Below are 15,953 nucleotides of genomic sequence, written 5' to 3'. Positions count from 1 at the left end.
ATTTAAAGTAAAAAAGAAAGACATGTCAGTTTAGATTTAGAAATAATACTGAGTCTTAAAGAGCAAGATAATTTTTACTTTTTTCTTTGTTTAACGTTAAAAGGAAATATCTGATAGGATGGATGGATGGATGAATGGATGGATGGATAGATGGATGAAGAGAGAGAGTGACAGCATTTAGATATAACTGTTATGGGGGAAAGAGACAAATTTCTCATGCAGATGAACTCCAAATAATTTATATAGATACTCTACCCCAAAAGAGGAACAGTACAACTCTCTGTTTCTTAAGGGTGGGTTACATGTACTAGACTTTCACAGGGAAGTAAGGAAGAAAGAGAAAGAGTAACCTTATAGTGAAGGAACCTAATGAACACAACATAGGTGATCAAAGGCAACAATCAACAGTCATAAGTTATGTTGATAGAATGTACCCTTGTTATGATATGATGAAAACGTAACTTTACCTATAGGATCTTCCTCCAACAAAACACATAACCCTGCTCTAATCATGATAAAAACATTAGATGCATTTCAGTAGAGGGGGACATTTTAAAATACACCTGACCAGTGTTCTTTAAAGCTGTTAAGGGCCTCAAAAACAAAAAGGGTTAGAAACTGCCACAAAGTCAGTATAAGGAGTCATGACAACTAATGTAATGTGGTATCTTGGGTGGGATCCCAGAATAGAAAAACGATGTTAGGTAAAGACTGAGGAAATCTGAATAAAGTGTGAACTCATGTTAATAATAATTTATCAATATGGCTTATTAATTGTTAACAAACGTACTATACTATAGTTAACTATACTAACTATATGTGTTAATATGGGAAACTGTATCCCAGGGGATATCTGGGAACTCTAAAAGTCTATTTAAAAATATATATAAATATTTCATATGTCAAGCCAGAGCAAATTATGTCAAAATATCATAGTCTAAATTCAACAGATAATGTCTGTCTGTTCAACTCATTTATGTCTGTGTCTTGTTGATACCAAAGAAAGTAAAAGAAAATTAAATAAAGTAAAAAATTAAGTTAATTAAGTCAGATTCAGAGTGTGTACTAAAAATCTGAATGACTCTTTTTATAAGGTTTTCAGAAGATTGAATATTGTTTCTAGAGAAGTTAGCTCAGCTGCAGTAAAAATGAAACCATATTCATTGGTTTTGCTTCCTCTTTCTGATCCTTATGACTTTTTTTTCCCTTACCTTATTAAACTGGCTACAACTTCCAGTACACTGTTACCTAAAAATGAGCTTTTTCATAGATGAGAATTTTTATGGGAGAGAGACACTGTAGTGTTAGGTTTATAGGTTTATAGTTATACATATTGATGAAATGTATATATAAAAGTAGCAGAAGGATAAGAAGATAATCATCAGAATTATACTGTTCAGAGTTTTAGAAGTTTTATCTGTAGTCACTCAACATTAAGTAGATTATAATAAAGTGAAGAGGCTCATTTTAATCCCTAGATTAGCAACTACTTAAAAGATGCAAAAAGATACAGCTAAAAGCCCATCAGAGAAATTAAAATGGAATACTAAAAAAAATTATTAAAAGAAGGCAAATAAGGAACAGAGGAACCAAAAATAAGTGTATATAAGACAAATAAAAAGCAGATGGCAAAATGGCAGAGTTAAGTTCAACTGCAACAATAATTACATTAAACATAAGCGAACTGAACATTACATAAAAAGGCTGATGTTGTCAAACAGGATATAAAAGTAAGAACCTCATATATGCTCTCTACATATCTTAAATATAAAGATAACAGGTGAGTTGGAAACAAAACAAAAGAGAAAATATTTGATGCATACACTATATATAGAAGAGCAGGGGTAACTATGTTAATACCAGGCAAAGTAGACTTCAAGACAAGAATATGACCATAGATAAAGAGAAACACCATAATAATAGAAAGGGCCAATACATTTAAATATATATAATAGCATAAAATATGTGCCTTAATATATGTGCCTAATAAACTTCACCATATGTGAAGCAAAGTTGACAGAATGAAAGGAAGAAATAGACAATTCCAAAATTACGGTTGAGGATTTTCATAGTATTTGATAACACAATAAGACAGAAAAAGCAAAAATAAGTGAGGATATAGAAGATAGGAACAAAAATATCAACCACCTTAATCTAATTAACATTTAAAGAAGACTGCCCTCAGTAACTTGAAAATAAACATTCTTTTCAAATTATAAGTTACATGCACCAACTTAGAACATAAGCATGCCATTAAACAAATCTCAGTAGATTTCAAAAGATCCAAATCTTAAATAGTATGTTCTTTAACCAAAGAAGAATTAAACGTTCATGTCATTACAAAGAGTTAAAGTAGAACCTTTGTAGGTAAGGCCCACATATTTGGTACTGGTTCCAAAACCTCCCTAGGGGATTCTCATGAGAGCCAGTGTTAAAAACCAGTGATTTTGTCATGGAAGCAACTAGCAAGGTAAACAGCCAAAAGAAATTTAAAAAAATGGTTGCACCTGGTGAGTACAATAACAATGGGAGAGGCAGATCATTACTTTTCACATAAGTTCTCTAAGTTTTTTTAACCGTGTGTATATCACTTTGATAAAAGTTCAAATTTAATACTTAAAACTTCTTCTTCCGAGGTGTGGTCTCCAAGTTCCCTCATGTACGTGGATTCTCCACTGTTACTCTCTATGTCTGATCTCTGTTTTCATCAAGGCACCTATTCTAATTTTAAATTATATATTTATGTGTTTGCAGGTTATTGTTTGTCTCACTCCCTAGCTTCTAAGCTCCAAAGGGGCAGATCCACACCTGTTGTATTTAACAGTATGTACCTAATACCTAGCACACAACAGGTATTCAGTATATACCGGTTAAATTAGTGAATTGTTAAATGCCTGGACTTATTTTTATTTCTTTTTTTTTTTTTAATTTTTTTTAACGTTTATTTATTTTTGAGACAGGGAGAGACAGAGCATGAACAGGGGAGGGTCAGAGAGAGGGAGACAAGAATCTGAAACAGGCTCCAGGCTCTGAGCTGTCAGCACAAAGCCCGACGCGGGGCTCGAACTCACGGACCGCGAGATCACGACCTGAGCCGAAGTCGGCGGCTTAACCGACTGAGCCACCCAGGTGTCCCTATTTCTATAATAAATATGTATTACCATTACAATATAGTATAATGTATGATGTTATAAAAAGAAAAATAATGTATTTTTAATATAAATATATAAATCAGAGTGAATGTGGTGTCCACATTCATGTTTGCTTAAATTATTTTCCTTGTTTAGTTGTTAAAGATGAAATACAATGCAATTTTCAAGGCTCATTTTACATTGATTAATCAGGCTTTATTGTTTTCTAAGGTCTTATGCTCTTATTTTATACTTGCTTACTCATAAATATTTTTATAAAATCTAAAGATTTGTAGGGAAGATGGAGACATTAAGATTAAACTTTTGGGGCACCTGGGTGGCTCAGTCAGTTAAGTGTCCCATTTCAGCTCAGGTCATGATCTCACAGTTCAAGCCCCACAATGGGCTCTGTGCTGACAGCTCAGAGCCTGGAGCCTGTTTCAGATTCTGTCTCCCTCTCTCTCTGTCCCTCCCCTCCTTGTGCTCTCTCTCTCTCTCAAAACTAAATAATAAACATTTAAAAAAATTAAAAAATAAAAAGATTAAACTTTAATATGTTTTAATGTTTATTTATTTATTTTGAGAGAGAAAAAGCGGGGCAGGGGCAGAGAGAGAGAGAAAAGGAGAGAGAGTCCTCTTTCTGACAGGCTTCCTTCTGTCAGCACAGAGCCCAAAGAAGGGCTTGAACTCCCTAACTGTGTGATCTTGACCTAAGCCAAAACCAAGAGTCAGATCCTAGGGTTGCCTGGATAACTCAGTCAGTTAAGTGGCAGACTTTTGATTTCTGCTCAAGTCATGATCTCACAGTTTGCGGGTTTGGTTTGTGGATTCAAGCCCTATGTAGGGTTCCACACTGTCAGCCTGCTTGGGATTCTCTGTTTCCTTGTCTCTCCTTCTCTATCTGCCCCTCTCCTGCTCATGCTCTCTCTCTCTCTCTCTCTCTCTGTCAGAATAAATAAATAAACATTAAAAAAAAAAAAAGTTGGACGCTTAACCCACTGAGCCACCCAGGCATGCCATAAACCTTCATGTGTAGAAATAACTCTATATGTGTATTACTTTCTGCTTTTTTTGTCAATGTTTTTATTTATTTATTTTTGAGAAACAGAGACAGAACAAGTGGGGGAGGGGCAGAGAGAGAAGGAGACACAGAATCTGAAGCAAGCTCCAGGCTCTGAGCTATCAGCACAGAGCCCGACACAGGGCTTGAACTTATAACCTGTGAGATCATGACCTCAGGGATGCTTAACTGACCGAGCCACCCAGGTAACCTATGTATTACTTTCAAATAGTAGATGGTTTGCTAATTTTCTATGTTTTGGGAAAGATTAATTTTTGGTTTGTTCAAAAAAAATTTCTCACTTATTCTTTGTTGTATGCTGTGTAATCTCCAGTGACACTAAATTGACAGAGGTTCATGGGGAGGATGACACCTATTTCAACCTAGTGACCTTTGGAAAACATCTCCCTCCCTTCTGTCTGCTGACCCCAAATACAGTGAATGATGAAAGCCAGTCAACAGTAAGTTTTTTGGATTACTATATTTCTTCAAGTGTTATTAATATTCACAAGGAGAAGATGCCTTAATTTGGGTCACAGCTTTACAAATGTCCTTCTATTCACACCAAATCACGAGCAGGAGGCATCCAAGTTTGTAATGGACTGGCTTTGATTTTGCAGCACGTATGCATGGCCCCTCCATGATGAAGAGCACATGTTTGACGTCCATACTTTATGTCAAACCAAGTAGCACATTCATTTGTCAACAGAAGCCACATTGTCTGTGTCATATTTTAAAAGTTGAGGGACACATTATTTCCCTTGGAATTAAGTGAAATTGAAGACTTACAATAGGCAGCTGAGATTTGATTGCACACAAGTAGTAAGAAACATTAAAGCTACGGCAGTTTTTAAAGTTTATCATTTTCTCAAAAAACAACTCCAAAGAAGAAGAAGAAGAAGAGCAAAAAGGAAAACTTTTAAGCTATAGAATAATAAAATCAGTGGTACCATAAGGTCTCTGACTCTTGTAAATGTGTTCTTAGGGGAGTTTATCCTGCAGGAGTACAGGATACTGACTTCAGTGTAAGAAACTGTTGGTTACTCCTACAGGTTTGAAATTACTGAAGAAGTGTTGTTTGACGCAGGCACCAACCCCTCCACTCTCAGCACTAAGCCAAGCTCTCCCTCCTCTTTGTACTGGGAAAACAGGAGAGGGGTTGTGTGCTCTTTATATGTCAGTGACTTTCTGCTGATCGCTCCTCAGGGCAAGCTAAGGTTTTCGTTGTTTTTGTTTTTTCTGAAGCTCAACTGCAGTAACTTTATATAGAAGCTGATGAAAGGAATTCTGAACTGTCCAGTGTACTTTTTAAGAGTCCATTTGTTAGACAAAATATGAGGAAATGTGGTATATTCTATCACTTTTTTTTTTTTTTTTTTTTTTGCTTTGTTTCTAAATGGCTATTTAAATACAGATAACAGTGCCTAGGACAAACTGGAGGAGCAGGTCCTGCCACCCTGCCCAGCTCCCCTGCTACCTGATATCACCACTTAGATGACAGAATGGGCGATGTGGTGGAACACGGCTGGAAACTCCCCCAAGCTGAACCCACAAATGCAAGGAGTAGCTCTCAGGTTGAGAACGGCAAAGGTTGGGACAAATCACTACTTGACATACGCTACTCACATAATTTCACAACCCAGTGGAAAAAGGAACCCCACACAAAAGGAAATAGAAAAAAAGTCAAAGTGAAGGCACTATGTAACATGTAAGTTTTTCTTAGAAGATCAACCTTAGAAATGTAAGACATGAATGTGCACCTCAGTTTTATCTATGGAATTCAAATAGATAGTTTTGTTTTTACCAAGATTTCCCAACTGGTTTCTGGTGCGTATGTGTGCATGTGCGCACACACACAAATATACATATTATATATATACATATATATACATACATATATATACATATTATATATATACATACACACACAAATATATATACTTTTTCACATGAAATATGCCGTTTTCTTAAAATCGCTTATGTTTTTATCAACAAGGTTTGCTTTTTGTGTGATTATTCTGTTCAGACATATAAAATTATAATTAATATAAAATAAACCATAAATCTTACAAAATTATATGAATGATCATTACAAACAAATGTGTTTAGCACCTATTTTGTAGGTAGCTCATTGCCTCTACTTTATCGCCCTAAGGCAAGTGTTTTAGCTGTCTCTCCTAATTTTTTATTCTTCCAGCCAGGATAAAAGTTTTCAATAGTAAGAAAATTAAGGGTCCTTCTAGGACCAGGGGAAGTTGAGTGATGTAATTAAACAATCACCCAGAAGCCTGGCTTCTGGACCTACAATCTTTATTAATTTTTTAATATATAATTTATTGTCAAATTGGTTTCCATACAACACCCTGTGCTTATCCCAACAGGTGCCCTCCTCAATGCCCATCACCCACTTTCCCCTCTCCCCGCCCCCCCCGCCCCCCGCATCAACCTTCAGTTTGTTCTCAGTTTTTAAGAAGCTCTTATGGTTTGCCTCCTTCCCTCTCTGTAACTTTTTTTTCCTCTTCCCCTCCCCCATGGTCTTCTGTTAAGTTTCTCAGGATCCACATATGAGTGAAAACATATGGTATCTGTCTTTCTCTGCCTGACTTATTTCACTTAGCATAAAACTCTCCAGTTCCATCCACATTGCTACAAATGGCCAGATTTCATCCTTTCTCATTGCCAAGTAGAATTCCATTGTATGTATAAACCACATCTTTATCCATTCCTCAGTTGATGGATATTTAAGCTCTTTCCATAATTTGGCTATTGTTGAAAGTGCTGCTATAAACATTGGGGTACAAGTGCCCCTATGCATTGGACCTACAATCTTTAAACGACTAGTGAGAAAACCTGGAAGTTCCCAATAATGCTTCTTATTATAGAAAATTACTTAATCTCTTACAGGCTCCTTTCCCTTCTTATAAAACTAGGGCATTATATAAATATAAAATAGCTAAGTGATTTCTAAGTCCTTTCCACTCTAGAAGTACATAATTCAAAGCTACTAAAATAAATACTTTTAAAATTGAGATTTATATGTGTGTTTACACGCACACATACAGCACACACTGTGGAAGGGAAGGGAATATACAGTATTTTATACCAGGACTGTGCAGGACATCATTATCGAGACGTTTTGGTGTCTGAAAAAAAAAGTTTCAGGGTGGCATTCGCCCAGCAGAGGGAGTCCTTCTGAAGCCAGTTTCGCGAAACAGTTCCCAATTAGCCTCCCAATTAGCCTCCAGGCGCTTCAGTCCGGATACAGGGCAGTGTTTGGGGGAACATCATCCCAGCTCAACTGGGGACCCAGCGGAATTTGTATCCCCCGTTGGCGGTCCGAATGGTGAAGGCATTGCCCTGGGGGAAAGCGAGGGTGCGGATGGTGCTATGGCTGCGGATGGGGGTGCTGAAGGAGCCACCCTCTTCTAGCTCACTGCGGCTCAGGTTTAGCGCGCTCCGGCTGCACTCTGTGCGCAGCCCCCGGAAGGTGCCGTGGAGGTTCCCTGGCATGTCATCCCTACTCGCGGGCTCCGGCTGTAGCCGGAGCCGCTTGGGGTCGCGGCTCTGCAGCGCTTCATCGCAGCGCTCGGAAATCTCCCTCAGGATGGCGTCCACTTCCGCGCAATCCTGCCCCGCAGCACTGAACAACTCCTCCAGGCTCCTTTTGGCTGTCGCCTTGAGCAGGAAGGGTTCGGCTGTCGACCCGCAATCCCGGGACTGCGTGATCATCAGCTTCTACAAAAGATGGAGGGGCGCCAAGCTGGGGCAAGCCGGACTCTCTTGGTGCGGGGTGCGCAAAGAAGACCTGGGTCCCTTTCGAACTCCGCGGACTCCGATGCAAGCTGCCAGTGGCTCAGCAAGCTCCCAGCAGCCTCCACCTGTCTCCCAACTCTCTCTGGGTCCCAATTCTGGGGACTGGGGGAGGGGTGCACAGGAACATTTCCGACGTCCTGCAATGACCCACACTCCCGCGCCCCACTTACATCCAGCACCGAGGCCAGGTGCCGGGTCCGGCTGGCAAGTTCCTTCAGTTGCACGTTCCGCTCTTTGAGCGAGGCGATCTCCTCCTGCTTCTGGGTCAGCGTCACGTGCAGCTGCAAGAGGAGACCCAAACATTAAAAGGTAGGCCACTGTGGTCGGTCTCATCTGTATACTCTGCATGAATTATACCAGGGGTCTAACATCTAATCTGGAACTGGGGGCCGAAGGGCATTTACACTGGTGAGAATAATAATCGCTTTTGTTTATTTGACTTTTGTTTGTTTTACAAAGCACTTGGACAAAATGTATCTTGATCCTCCGTGTACTGTGGTGGTGAAGAGGACGAACTTGGGCAACAAGCAGATCCAGGTTCTGCCTCAGAAGTTCAATCTTCCTATACCTCAGGTTCCTCATCTGAGAAATGGGACTACTATCTTGTTCAGTGATTGTAAGTATTAAATGAGAAGAGAAAGTAAATGGATAAGCACAATATCAGGCATATAGGAATGCTGCACTAAATACTGGTGTCTGGCAGGATTATTCCCACTTACTGCGGTTGGCAACAGGAGAGGCCCTGGAGCAATCGCAGTTCTGTGAAGCCCTCGCCCCGCCCATCCACTGGTTTTGCCTCACGGAGGGACACCTGCCAGCTCCTGCCACCCCCACTTCCGCCCGGAGCTCCATACCCAGTCCCCACCCCAGGATTCCTGGAAGCCAGCCCAGTGTCCCTACTTGGTTATTCTCAACGAGCGCGTCCCCCAATGCCCTCTGGTTCTGGTCGGCCACTTCCTTCCAGTACTGCTCCGGCCGGGGCACGTCTGGAGGGGGCAGCGGCGGTGACTGCAGTGCCCTTGGGTCCAGCGGCGGAGAGAGACAGGGCCCAAATGGCAATACGTTGCCAGGAGTGAAGGGAAAGTCTCCGCCGGTCAGAGGAGGCGACATCAAAGAGGATGAGTCTGAGGAAGAGTGGGAGCTAGGTTTGCAGCCTCAGACGCGTGCCCAGCTAGCTACAGGGACAAGACGCCACTCCGGATGTAGGATTTGTGGGAAGATCTTGTTAAGTAAAGTACCCCTCACTCTGCAATCCCTACGATTCCCAGGCCCTTTCTAATATCTTCCTCATACACAGCAGGCACTCAATATATGCCTGTTGAGCTGATCTGAATAGAATCGCCACCGTGGCCAAGACAAACCTGTCCGAAGTCACACCGGTCCGCTGTTCTGTACACTCTTGTCACCCAGCCTCTCCCTGACCACATCACAGCGTAGGGCTCCCTCTCCCAGATCTCAAACCGACAAGCTGAGAAAGCTCTAGAGATGCAGCGATTCATCTTCTCAGTGAGAAAGGGTGGAGTCTCATAAATACGCAAGGGCCTGACCCATTGAGGAGTTACTGACGACGTCGACAGGTGCTGGGTTTACCGCCTTCGCCGCCACGAAACCGAAATCTGAACTAGTTTGATTTTCGGAGTGGGGGAACACCTCTGCCTCCTTTATTTAACTGCAAGGAGACTGCACTTGCCTGCAATGAGATCATCCACTGTGTCTCTGAAATCCTGCAGATCAAAGTCCGCAGCAGTTTGCAGGGACTGGTTCTGGAAAAAAAACGGAGGTGTAAACTAGTTAATGTCAATTCCAGCAGGTCTGAAACTCGTTCCAGACCGAGTGTCGTCCTCCCGGACTTGGCAGCGGGTCTGCACGCCCTCTCGTATGTTCGCAGCCAAGCCTCATACCTGCAAATCAAAGCCCCATTCCAGGCTTGGAATCCAGCAGGCTTGCACTGTCACGGTGGGGAGCGGGTGACTCGAAGCAGGGACCCGGCTCCAGAGGGTTCCGAAGGGCGCCGAAACTGTGCAGGCTGTTTGAGGCATGGGTCCTTCCGCGCGCATCGTCTTGCCCCCGTCCCCACCTCCTGCAGCCCGCTGCCCCTGAGCCGCCTCATTGGCCCGCCACCAGACAACCAGCTGTCTCCGTGTTGGCCCGTTGAGTTCTTCCAGCTCTCTCTGCACCTCAGTTCAACTTACCTCCGACCCGCCACAGAGCTAGTGCCCTAAGAGAGTGGGTGTGCGTACGCTCCGTCTTTCCTCCCAAGACCCTACAGCGTGGAGTGTCTCCAAAGAAATAACTTGAGGCTATATATCCCGCCAAGGTTCGGTCACAGCTAAACCACCTTCTCCCCATAAGGGAGGGAAAGGTAGGCTATGAAGAAGGGGCAGGAATGGTATGGAAACCGTTTCTGTTCAGCACCCAAGTGTGGACTCTATTGCTCTTTTGTTTCTCAGTAAGAAGTTTACTTTTCCTTTACACTGTGATGCACCCCAACATCCTGACACCTGGTTCCTGCAAGGTGCCTGCGCGCGGCTGGCAGCCCCTGGACATTCTTATTCCCTTAATTCGTAGACATTTAGAGTTGACAAACTCTTTTACACAGAGTCCCTATGTTAATTTCCATGCCAATGTAGGAAGCAGGCAGGGCCCAGGAAGTGACTCCAACCCCTTTGATAAAGAATCTCGAGCTCAGAGAAATTGAATTGCCCCAAGTCATCCAACTCCGAAATGTAACCAGAGAGAATGATGGTGACTAGTTCAGTCTTTTTTCCTCTATGCCTCACTGCCTCTAGCTTTCATCTTTTTTAAGGAGAGCCTGGCTTCCAATGAACACAGCACTGGAGAAGAGGAAAGAAGATTCTCAAGGCACATGGTGTGAGGGAAGGTATCTAATATGCCCATAAGAAATATCTATTCTATTGATTCCACTATTATCGATTGATTGATTCCTTTGGGTTAATCATACTCATCTCCCCAAAGCTTTTGTTTACTATTCAAATATTGCTGAGAAGAGGAACCTAGTCTGGCCCTCATCTCAAAGAAAGTACAAGTATCAGCTTTCCTCAAGGAGGAAAACTTCAATCCAGGAGGCCTCAAGCACCAGTTGGGAACTGAGGCTATATGGGGCAAAGTAGCTTAGAAAGGGCTCAGACAAATCCTGAAACATTCTGTCCTGGTTGAAGGAGCTGCCTCAAATGAAACCAGACTCATTTTCCAAGGGCGGAAAGGTCCTCCTCTTAGTAGAGATTCAGCTAAAGATCTTACCACGAGGAGACTTGAGGCCAACCCAAGAACTGGAGCCCAGGAAATGCTTCCTTGCATGCTTTCCCAGGTCCTTGGCTCATTCTGGACATCAAATACTTCTAGAGAGCTTCCTCTCTCTGTTCACCTTACCCAGCAGGAAGGAGGCTAGGAAATTTGACCTGAATGTGCATTGCCCAGAGTCTTCCCAGGGGATCTTCCTCTAAGTGGTCTCTTTCTTTCTGTACCAGCTCTGTCTTCTCCAGGAAAAGTTCTGGACCTCTTGGTTCATCTGGTAGGAGCTCTGTGCTTGAAACTTTGAATCCTACCTTCCCAATTAAATACAAATCTGGCATTTTCCCAAACTACAATGGCAGCGGGGGGACAGGGGAAGAGGTTAATACACAACATGATGTAAATTTTAAGTTGTGAATACTCAAGCAAAAATTCAACAAGATCCTGCTTGGTTTTCATTACTTGCAAAATAGGCATGTTAGAATAAGGGAGTGATTGGGCCTCTGGGTCAGTTGAAAGATGATCAAGTTTTGTCTTTCCTTATTTGAGCATCCAGATATAAAAAGAAAAAATAAAATGGCATCTACAGGGCAATGCCCACTCTCACCACTTGCCTTAACAATCTGCTCTCAGTGGTCACCTACCCTGAGTCCATCTGGGCTCTAACCCAATTCCAAAGGCACTTAGGGGAAGCCTGGAAAGCTGTGTTCCACCACTAACCTCGGTTCTGGGAGGTGGTCATATCTTTTGAAATGTTCAGTGCTGGGCATTTCCCCACGGACCCCATGTGCCAAGGGCCTGCTGCTGGGAAGCTGGAACCGACACTTTTCCCGTACGTTGCATGTAGCTAAGACCTCCTGTCCTTCTGGGCACTTCTTATCCCATTGATGAGCCAACCAGCTTCTGGCTTCCCAGACACCAGTGCTGGGAGGCTCCATCATCTACCCCTGGCAAGTGGTAGAAGTCGGATGGGAGGAAGAAAATAGGTTTTCGAGGAAAAAAAAAAAGTCAAAATACGTCTTTGCCCCATGAGGGTAAGTGATACGAGCCTTTGCGGGGGGAGAAAATGCCTTTTATAAAGGGCCCAATTGCTGAAGGGCCATCTCTGCAAAGAGGAACGTTTTCTGTCAGATTTCTTCCAGAGTTCTTTGAACTTGGTCCCTCTTCCCCTAAATGTAAACTCTTTTCGTCTTTTCCAGTCTTGATCGAGTAGTTATCCTCCAATCTTCACACTCCTTAGATACCCAGGGAATGAAAACTGTTAGTGAATAGCCAAGAAGGGAATGTGGGGGCACTGACAGGGCAGGTACCAGGTACCCAGCTCTTAAATTTGCTCCCACCTACTCGCCTGGTTCCTCAGTGCGCAATCTCCACATTGCTTTGTCACAGCTCCAGGGAAAAGATGGGGAGAACGGGAGACCCCTTCCCAGGAGGGTAGTCCTCCAAGTGAGCCCCTCTGTTCCAGGTTGGTCAGAGCAGCTCTGAGAATACGGCCGTCGCCACGGACTACGAGACAGGAAGAAGTTCCGGTCCTTGGGGCTGAGATTCCAGCACTACGTCTGCCCCCACTAGCCAAACGTGCCTGCGCTCCCCACTTGAGATGAGCCTTTGCGGAAAACGAACCCTTGACTCCTGAGTCGGAATCGGGGCTGTTCGGCTTCCAGAGTGAGGGGAGATACCTGCAATGCAGCCAAGTCACCACTAGGCGGCGCGTCGGACCCGAGTAGCGAGGAGCAGTCGGCGAGGTCCTGCAGGTCTATGGTGGTGAGCGCTGCGCGGGTAGAACCGGAGACACGCGCGGCGGACCCTGAACCTCCCGGCCAGGTCTCGCCGCTGGTATCCCCGCCAGGACATCCGGGCCCCGGGAAGAAAAGCGCTTCCCAGCCACGCGTGCCCCACCCACCCGGTTTGGGGAACCCGAGGGATCGCGCGGGAGCCACTGGGCTCACCTGGCAGCGCAGAGAGCTCCGCGTCCCGCCGATCTTCGTAGACCGACACTGGGCTGCCGCCGCTGCAACCAGGCAAGAACTTCCGCGGAGGGCCGAACTACCGGACACAGAAACGGTGAGCATGGATCAGCCCCGGGGACCCGGAGCGTACGGACCCTGCCCGGCACCGGCCCGCAGCCCCACCTTCTTCTCCAGCTTCCCGGGCTTGCTGAAAGGCCGGCCCCGCAGCTCCAACATCCTGTTGGGGCAGATGCTGTCGAAGGCTCGGCGTCCCGCCGCGGCGCCCCCGCACGACTGCATCCTGTCTCCCCTGCCGCTTCGGCCCAGGAGCCAGGTGCCGGTTATTCGGAGGCGGCGACAGGGGCTGGGTTGGCGACCCAAACTCAGCGCTCCGCCTGGCGCCAGCAGGGGAAGGCGCGTGGCCGGGTTGGAGGCGAAGGGTGGCTGTAGAGGTGTGGAGGGAGGGCCGAGTGGAGAGGGAAGACTCGCCGAGCGGGAGGGGCAGCTCGCGCCTGAGCGCCAGAGGTGGCGCCTTCGGCCCGTGACAATCTGCGCGCGGGCGGAGGCGTTAAACCTAACCTGGCAACGCGGATTCCCCTGGGAGCTGCGAGCGCGCGGCCCCGGCCCGCGAGCGCCCTTTTGGTGAGCGTTGGCGCCGCAGCCTCCCGGCTGTGCCAGAGGAAGGGAGGGAATGAGGGCGGAGGAACCCCACTGGTCCCTAACTGGGCACCGCCTTCCGGCTTTTGGGCAGCAGAGATGGAGAAGTTAATGATTCTTACTTCATTTTCTTCCCACCCCAACCATAAGGCACGAAATAAACGCAGAGTGACACTCGCCAAAGCCAGACCGTCCTGTAGGATTTGGTGGGGGTGTAGAATGATGGCAGGACTCCCCAGAACTGCCCCACATTAAAGAAGACCCTTCCCCCAAGGCTGGGGGCGCACTTCTGGTCTTGATTTACCGACTTGCACGTGTTTTCTCTGGGCTTGATACTCTGTATACCTTGCCCCACACTTTCCGGGGCAGAGACGTCTGGGTACAGCCTTTAAAAGAGGGTCAATAAAGGAAAAGCGACATCTACAAATTCTCCACCCGTTTCTGAAAATGGCACACTGGACGATCCAAAATCCCCTAAAACCCTAGTCTCTTTCTCCCCCAAGGGCTTATCTGTCCACCTGTCCACCGCACATTTGGAAGTTCTCTGTACTGCTGACATTGCTTGCTCTGGGAAGTCTTGGCTGCCCTTTCCCAGCCCCAAGCCTCTCCCAGGAAGGGGCGTCTCTAAATTCCTGGGTGAGGGATCTCTGTCAGGACCACTCATATCTATCCAATTTGAACAATCATCTAAAATTATTTTTGTAACCTCCCATTGGGCACCTTGTTTGTATCTTTTTTTTTTTCTTTTCAAATTTTTATTTAAATTCTAGTTAGTTGACATACAGTGCAATATTGTTTTCAGGAGTAGAATTTAGTGATTCATCACTTACATATAACATTCAGTGCTCATCATAACAAATGCCCTCCTTAATGTCCATCTAGCCCATCCCCCACCTCCCTCCCTCAACCCTCAGTTTGTTCTCTATCTTTAAAAGTTTCTTAAGGTTTGTTTCCCTCTCTTTTTCTCCACTCCCATATGTTCATCTGTTTTGTTTCTTAAATTCCACATGAGTGAAATCATATGGTATTGTCTTTCTCTGACTGACTTATTTTGTTTAGCATAATGAACTTTAGCTCCATTCACCTCAATGCAAATGGCAAAATTTCATTCTTTTTGATGGCTGAATCACATTCCAATATGTACACATACCCCACATCTTCTTTATCCATTCGTCATTTGGTAGGCATTTGGGTTCTCTCCATAGTTTAGCTATTGTTGATAATGGTGCTATAAACATCTGGGTGCATGCACCCCTTCAAATCTGTATTTTTGCATCCTTTGGGTAACTACCTAGTAGTGCAGTTGCTGGATCATAGGGTAGTTGTATTTTTAACTTTTTAAGGAGCCTCCATACTGTTCTGCAAAGTGGCTGTAGCAGTTTGCATTCCCATCAACAGTGCAAGAGGGTTCCCCTTTCTCCACATCCTGGTCAACACCTGTTATTTCTTGTTGTTAGACCAGACAGGTGTGAGGTGGTAGCTCATCATGATTTTGATTTGTATTTCCCTGATGATGAGTGATGTTGAGCATGTTTTCATGTATCTGTTAGCCATCTGGATATCTTCTTTGGAAAGATATCCAAAGAATATGTGTCTTCTGCCCATTTCTTAACTGGATTATTTGGGTCTTTTTTGTTTTGTTTTTATTTTAGAGAGAGAGCATGAGCCAGGGAGAGGGGCAGGGAAAGACAGAATCTCAAGCGGATTCCATGCTGAGTGTGGAACCCAAGGCACATGACCCTGAGATCATGACCAGAGCCAAAATCAAGAGTCGGACACTCAAAATACTGAGCCACCCAGGTGCCCCTGGATTATTTGTTTTTTGGGTGTTGAGTTTGATAAGTTCTTTATAGATTTTAGATACTAACCCTTTATCCAATATGTCATTTGCAAATATCTTCTCCCATCCCATAGGCTGCCTTTCATTTTTGTTGTTTCCTTCATTGTGCAAGCTTTTTATCTTGATGAAGTCCCAATTGTTCATTTTTGCTTTTGTTTCCCTTGCCTCAGGGGAGACATATCTAGTAAGAAATTGTTCCTCCTGAGGTCAAAGAGGTCGCTGCTTATGTCCTTCTCCAGTATTTTGACGAT

The 15,953-nt window shown here is 44.5% G+C and overlaps 1 protein-coding gene across 1 annotated transcript; it reads right to left on the bottom strand.

Annotated features, from left to right (window-relative positions):
• Nucleotides 1–6,648: 6,648 nt before the first annotated feature.
• MCIDAS (multiciliate differentiation and DNA synthesis associated cell cycle protein) lies at nucleotides 6,649–13,604 on the bottom strand. Its single transcript, XM_060635780.3, has 7 exons — nucleotides 13,389–13,604; nucleotides 13,206–13,302; nucleotides 12,936–13,027; nucleotides 9,695–9,767; nucleotides 8,905–9,128; nucleotides 8,175–8,285; nucleotides 6,649–7,926 (listed from the first exon to the last, which is right to left on the bottom strand). Exons 1-7 carry the CDS (start codon nucleotides 13,503–13,505, stop codon nucleotides 7,486–7,488), a joined length of 1,155 nt encoding a protein of 384 aa, XP_060491763.1. The 5' UTR covers nucleotides 13,506–13,604; the 3' UTR covers nucleotides 6,649–7,485.
• Between the last annotated feature and the right edge of the window lie 2,349 nt (nucleotides 13,605–15,953).

The sequence above is a fragment of the Panthera onca genome, chromosome A1 (assembly GCF_046562875.1).
Source record: "Panthera onca isolate mPanOnc1 chromosome A1, mPanOnc1 haplotype 2, whole genome shotgun sequence".
Classification (NCBI taxonomy): domain Eukaryota; kingdom Metazoa; phylum Chordata; class Mammalia; order Carnivora; family Felidae; genus Panthera; species Panthera onca.
Note: the sequence above shows the minus strand (reverse complement) of the source record. Positions and strands in the feature narration are given on the sequence as shown.